General features: G+C 47.9%; 1 protein-coding gene across 1 annotated transcript in view; it reads left to right on the forward strand.

Moving 5' to 3' along the window:
• The window catches only part of ephb1 (EPH receptor B1), a gene marked incomplete in the record, with an annotated part of 148,796 nt that overhangs the window by 122,043 nt on the left and 19,253 nt on the right, over window positions 1-7,500 (forward strand). Inside the window, 3 exon segments of the mRNA XM_030363445.1 lie at window positions 664-852; window positions 2,410-2,657; window positions 4,628-4,843. Coding sequence (XP_030219305.1) covers window positions 664-852; window positions 2,410-2,657; window positions 4,628-4,843 — 653 coding nt within the window.

The raw sequence follows: 7,500 nt of genomic DNA on the forward strand, positions 1-7,500 counted from the left end.
TACAAACACACTCATACAAACACACTCACACATATAAATAAGCATAACACATAATACACATATACACAGAGAATAACTTAAAATAACAAAAAACAAACACAGACCGAGAGGCACATGTAAACACACACACGCAAGCATATAAATACACATGACACATAATACACTTAATACACATGCACACTGCCAAAAACGTGCAAGAACAAAAAAAGACAAAGATGCTCATATGCACACACACACATGCACACCTGTCTTTGCCTCGCCTTGTTTGAAAGCTCCTGCTATTTCTGGGGTAGCTCAATCCTTTTGAAGACGCACTCTGCCAGCCGCTCTGCTATTGAGGGGACAGGTTGTTGATGGGAAGGGTTTGTGATGGTCTCTGTGTGTTGCTCACTTCATCCACGCCATACCGCCACGGTTTCACTCGCACACCTCAAGACAAGCGCATGACTGCTTTCTCATGAACCACTCAAATCCACCGCCACATGCACATGAACGACCACACCACCACCACACTGTCAACCATCCGTGAATCATCGACCATCATCTTCATCAACCGTTCTCCATATCCATATCTTAATTCCCCCATCCAAAACATATGACAATGCCATACAAAGTGAGGTCCTCCTCTGAGAGTCTGATTTGGGCGTCTCTGGTTGATTCTAGAGCTCTCGTTGCGCGCCGACATGTCTAACTGCCCCTCCCCGCTTGGCTGCCCGACCCACTTCTCAGGCTCCCCGGGGATGAAGATCTACATCGACCCCTTCACCTACGAGGACCCCAACGAGGCCGTGCGAGAATTCGCCAAAGAGATCGATGTCTCCACCGTCAAGATCGAGGAGGTCATCGGCGCAGGTACTGTGATGAAGTGCTCCGTTTGTGTGTGTGGTTGTGTGTGTGTGTGTGTGTGTGGGTGTGTCTCTTTGTGTGTGTGAGCGTGACAGAATGCGTGTGTGTGTGTGCGTGTGCGTGTGCGTGTGCGCGTGCGCGTGCGTGTGTGTGCGTGTGTGTGCGTGTGTCTGTGTGAGAGAGAGACAATGCGTGTGTGTGTGTGCCCGGTGGTGGGTTTTATACCCATTCAGATGAACTTCCGTGCTGACACTTCCTCTCCAGCGGGTGCTTAGGCTTAAGCAGCGTTCCCTGGGTGTGTAAACATGTTTACTGATTCTGAGTCTGCAGTGTTTTAAATGCACCCTCCGCACCCTTGACTGTAGCATCAATCGACAGACTGGAGTTTAGACAGGGGGAGGGGCGGGGGAGAGGGGTGGGGGCCCATAGCAGCATATAGGCCAGCTGCCCTGGGACACGATGGCATCAGAAATAACTCTAGACACCCAAGTTTCTCTCTCTCTCTCTCTCTCTCTCTCTCTCTCTCTCTCTCTCTCTCTCTCTCTCTCTCTCTCTCTCTCTCTCTCTCTCCGCTTCAGTGAACCCTCTTAGGGGTTTGAGACATGTTCCTCGCCTCTCAATCATTCACTTCAAAGTGAGGGGAAAAAGGTGCACACCAGTTTCCAAGTCTTACCTCATTATAAGCGCCCCCTTGATGATGTGGAAAAAAAACAAAACCAAAAAAAACGTACTTTCAAGCAACTTCTAATCACTATTTTGTTTGCGAATAAACCGGACCAAAAAAAAAAGAAAAGAAAGAAAAATTGTGCTTTTCTTTTTTTTCTGTCCTCCAACTTCCTGCTGGAGCCGTCTGTAACGTGTGCCTGTCTGTCAGGGCGCCCCCGCCAGCGCTGCAGCAGCACACAGCCGGGTGTCAGCGGCGGAGGACATGCTGATGTGTGTTGCTCTTGCACAGAGGGTGAAATCCCCCCCCCCCCATCATAATAAGAAAAATAGGCCCAGGAATAGCAGTTCACCGAGCGGCCCGCGCCGCACGCAGGGTGTGAGGACGTGACGGAGAGAAGGGAAGCGAGGGTGGCAGGAAGCCATGCAGGGGGCTTCGGCTAATTAAAGATTTCCATTTTTTGGTTGATTTCGCTGTGTGGAGTCTCCGCAGGACGCCAAGGTGGTGATAATTAATCAAAGAGTGTTTTTTGGGGAGATACACCGGATAGGCCCCGCCTGTTTTCCGCTGATCGGGGGGAATTTGAATTTCTACTTCTTGGCAGACCTTTTATTTTCTTTTTTAAAGACGGATGACTACTGCGAGTCAGAAGTGTCCCACTGTTTATAATATCTGGCAGATGAAAAGATAAACAAAGAAACAATTCTGGACAACACTTAGCTTAGCGGCCGCCGAATCTTCATCAGTCACACCAGGGGACGCCAATGAATTCATAAATACTCACAGTTTGATGTCATTAAGCTCCCGAAATCTCCTTTCTTCGACTTAATTCAATCACGTGTCTGTTTGCTTTAACCTGAGCACACACTGCTCGATTCCCTCCCCCTCCCACACACTAGGTGAATTCGGAGAGGTCTACAAGGGCCGTCTAAAGCTCCCGGGCAAGAGGGAGATCTACGTGGCCATCAAGACCCTGAAGGCGGGCTACGTGGAGAAGCAGAGGCGGGACTTCCTGGCCGAGGCGTCCATCATGGGCCAGTTCGACCACCCCAACATCATCCGTCTGGAGGGCGTGGTCACCAAGAGCCGCCCGGTCATGATCGTGACGGAGTTCATGGAGAATGGCGCGCTGGACTCCTTCCTCAGGGTGAGCCGTGCTGGCACTTTTAAAGTCAGAGCGTGGGATCGTTAGCGTCCCTAGGGGCCCGGTTTGTTTTGCAGCGTGTCGTTGGGACGGTAAACACAATAACAACACTTATGGTGGACACATAACAAGCTGTAAATATACAACGGATGAAAAGTAAGATATTAAAACATAAGGCTAAAAAATATGTGACCATAAATACTATACAAGGGTGGCTACCCGGGCGAGGCCATTCTCCACTGGACTTGAGCCTATTATGGGACAGCTTTTAAGAGCAAGTGCGGCTGGATTAATGAAACAGCTGGGCCTATTCATTCTGGTGTTTGGGAGCCAGAATGTACACTCAGAGGAGAGCGAGTGGAAGTCCTGCTGGGGGTCTCGAAGGACGGACTGGGCTTGATTAAGCTCACGTTTGGTACAACTGGGAGAAGTCAGTTCTGTTTAATACCCTTGATATTTTTTCATGAACCCGCATCTACTGGGCAGGCAGGGGCTTCTTGCTTCTTGTTCCTGTTAGACTCTGTACCTTGACCTTCCATTCAAAGAGTTCAGCTTGGAGTCAAACATTTTAACCTCTAGATTTTGACCCCCATATATATATATATTTGTTGTCTGGTGTTGTTTAGTGAGTGAGTTAGGTTTACACTTGGGGTCGTAGAAGCCTTGACATGAACGAAAAAATGCTTCACAATGAAGCCTCATCAATAATTCATAATGAAAAGACTCCAGAAGGAAGACCCGGACGAAAGCCGGCCCTCCGCTTCCACCCCTAGCGATGTGGTTCAGCCCGCTGAGCCGAACAGAAGCGCACTGCCAACATGTACCAGAACCGATTCCTTTCGGTACATGCTCATTTCCAGGGCTTCTGCAGCAGACGGTTCCTTTCCTCCCTATTTAATTTATCCATTAACGCCCGGGGCTATTAATAGTCCCTCCAATTTATCTTTTGTAGTTGGGATTGAGCGGACATACAGCTTAATCAATATTCCACCCGTTTCTATATTTATTTATTTCCCCTCTCCTCCTCCAATCCCATGGATTGGTATTCCGTTTCCACTTTGATCTAAGGCTGGTTTAAAGGGCCCCTTTGAAGCTGGCTTTGCTAGCCGCCACATCCGACTTGTTTTCCCATCGATCTCTTCCACCCCTCTTATTTGTCAGTGTGATGGGGTTCAAAGCCTGCTCTTTGGCTCTTCTGGCGGGGATGGGTTCGGCGTGGCGTTGACGAGCATTCAATGAGCTCCCTTCGTACCATTCCTGGCCAAACAGGCCATTTGCTTTTAAAACACGCACACACACAGAAATGTAAGGAAACGGCCTGGGGAAAATCCAATTAGCTTTTATAATACTTATCTTAATGTGCAGTGTAGGAAATGTCACAAAGTCACAGTGTTGAGTCAACGATGCGGGAGTGTAGACGACAAATTAGGTTTAGAGGAAAAGGCGAAAAAATTTATTAAGGCGAGACATCGCCTGCTATAGAGGAGGTGGTGGGAGGTTGTACACAAATGGATTGGATTTGGGCTGTTTGTGGCTTTTTCTGTTTACGTTAAAACTCACCTTTACCTTCTGGCTGTAGTGGCAAGAATGCTTGGATAAGCTTTTTTAATCCTGTGACCCAGACCAAAAAAACAAGCCCTGTTGGTGCTTTCAGCATTAAGAAGACTATTTGTCCCTATATTTGATGTGTTTATAAAATGTGGCGGTTCTCGGTTTTCTTAATAATTGCTCAAATCATACGGTGAATGCTCTTAATTCAAGCATGGGATGTTTTTCGCTGACATAATTGTAGCTTCTGTCAACAATGTTTTAATGATTCACCAAAAGAATCCCAATAATAATTAGTTTTGTGTAATTAACAGCCCGCCTGAAAGATAAATGTTTCTTTTTTCTGTACTCGTCACATTGAGGTTAACGATACCTGAACAGTGCGGCGGGGAAATAACCGGTTTGCATTTTTGTTTTCCTAATAGCAAAATGACGGGCAGTTCACCGTGATCCAGCTGGTAGGCATGATGCGGGGGATCTCTGCGGGCATGAAGTACCTGTCGGAGATGAACTACGTCCACCGCGACCTGGCCGCCCGCAACATCCTGGTCAACAGCAACCTGGTGTGCAAGGTGTCCGACTTTGGCCTCTCCCGCTACCTGCAGGACGACACCTCCGACCCCAGCTACACCAGCTCTCTGGTTAGTCCCCCGCACTGCTAGCTATTAAGCCATGTAGCATTTAGCACTTCTATCCAACAGACATTTAGTATCATTGAGGAGCAAAGGGTAAGGGATAGGCAACTCTTTCGGGGATCACGGCAGGTCATGCTGTGGACATTGGGTTTAAACACGTTGCTTCTCAGGCTGGGGAGACGCACACCTGAGGCACTGCACTAGACTGTTATCAGTGCGTGTAGTTCATGCTGTCGTCCATCTGCTGTATTCTGCGCGGCGCCGTCTTTTCACAGAGGCCACCAAGGACAAAGTATATTTGGTTGTTTTTTCCTCCTGTTGAATCCCATCGGCTGTCGATCCCTTGGCCCTGAATCAACAATGGCATCGGCCATTGTTTGTGATTCCTTCTGAACTGTGTCCCTCTCCAGTTGCTGGCTTTATTATGAACTCTCTTGGTTTCTTTTGCTTCTTCCTCCTCCCTCCTCCTCCCTACTCCCCCTCTCCTCCCGCTGTTTCCTCCCTCCATGCGAGTGACTGTCACATCGTCATTAGTCTCCTCTGGGAGAAGGCCCTGCTCTCCTTGACATGACTAGAATGCAGAGACGGCCAAAAGGCCATCACCGGATGCCCTCAAACTGACAGCTCGCCCCTGTTTCTCTCCACTCCTCCAACTCACCCTTACTCTCTCTCTCTCTCTCTCTCTCTCTCTCTCTCTCTCTCTCTCTCTCTCTCTCTCTCCATCTTTCTTAACCTCTCTCTCTCTCTCTCTCTCTCTCTCTCTCTCTCTCTCTCTCTCCCTCCCTCCCTCCCTCCCTCCCTCCCTGCCTCTCACTCTCTCTCCATCCTCATTCATTATTAGGAGAGGGCATCATGGGGGGACTCTGGATGCTCATTAACTCCTCCACGCAGCAGATCTGTAATTATTAGCAGCTATCGTTAGTTCATTTCCTTCCCAGCGCCTCTTGTTCATTCAAAACATGCTCTCCCCACACACACACACCCTCTCAAGCACGCGGCGTGGGTCATTATGGTTTTCTTGTGCGCCTAAGTGATGTGTGCGTGTGTGTGTGTGTGTGTCAGGTTTTTTTTGGCATGTGTGTATTGTGTGCGTTGTTGGGTTTGTGTGTTTGCCTATTGTGTGTGTGTGTGCTTCTCTATGTCTGTGTGTGTATTGTGAGCGTGTTTTCGTGTGTGGGTGTGTTTGCATGTTCATCTATCTACACCCCATTGACTACTTTGAGACCAGAGTGCAAATTAGCTTGTTGAACAGGTGATGCATCATGTGTTGGCAGTTTAACGACACTGAGGTCCCACGCAGCAAAAAAAGTGGGATATGTTCTTTGGCTCTGTTCGCTCGCTTACACAGTTTCCGTAGTTTGATCAAATAGCCCCGGGAATTTGTTTTTTTGGTAATGATTCATTTATGTATTATGGATAAGAATATTGAGATTGTTCCTATTTTAGGATACGCTTGATGGAGAGGGTCATTCTTAACATCCGCGAGACTTCAGATGGGAGGCTCATAATAAAAAGGCCAATGTGTCACTTTTTTGGCTCTCAGACCTAGCTTTTTCTTACAAGGGAAAAACCTTGAGAACTCTAAAAGTAATTAATCTAAACCAAAAAAATGCACTACCATCATTCTGCTGTATTTGTCCAAACTCCTGGCTTCCCCAGCTGGCAATTTTTGCCTTTCTGAGGCTTATTAAACATTGTAAGACACACTCTTACACACACACACACACACACACACACACACACACACACACACACACACACACACACACACACACACACACACACACACACACACACGCACATTCTCATACCCAAACCCATCCAGACATCAGCATCTCTGTGTGTATATGCGTTTATACATTGACATATACAAACGTATATACACACACACACAGACAGATGTCTCGGGGCGGCTGCTGATCGACAGTACGTGGTACCCCAGTCAGAAACAGAGAGCTGAGACGCCATTCAGAGGGGATGTGACCTCACACTGCTGGGGCTTGGAGTTAATTGCACCCTGGGAAGCACTTGCTTTGTCCACCCGTGACCCCTGTGGCTAAAGCTTGCAGAATGGGATTTTATTGAGCTACAAAATAGAGGGCATCCCACCTCTGCTCTGTCCGGGGGCTGCTGAGCTGGCTGCTGCGAGAAAGAGCAGCAGAGCGCGACTTTAAGGCGGGCAGGATTTGGATTATAGATCGTTGAGTGAGGCATTTTTTGAAGACGTTTAATGCAAACAAGGCGTGCTTCGAGGTATTATCTGGAGAGTCAATACAGAGAACCATGCTGGAAGTTGGTCTCAGGGGACGCTCTCTTTAATGACAAGGCAGTAGAATTATTTTGACGTTGCATCGGTTTTATTTCTGTTGTACATTTTTACTTTGGATTTTTATTGGAGCCTCAAAGAATTGGTGTCGTTTTATCTCCTTGCGCGGCGTGCGGCATGATCGTCATCATCATCACCCTCAAACGCGTCAATATGAAACCCTCGGCTCCATACCTATTTTAGTTTTCCCGTCAAATCAAATGAGCCATTCTGTTCCCGTCGCAATGAACAGGGAAAGGAAGCCAGCGATCCTGTTATGTTGCTGTCAAACAGTAAAACCGTTTCGACTTCGGCAGGCGTTCATTGGTGCAGCGCGCGCCACGGAGAGAGACACTAA

This window comes from Gadus morhua, chromosome 8 (assembly GCF_902167405.1).
Source record: "Gadus morhua chromosome 8, gadMor3.0, whole genome shotgun sequence".
Classification (NCBI taxonomy): Eukaryota; Metazoa; Chordata; class Actinopteri; order Gadiformes; family Gadidae; genus Gadus; species Gadus morhua.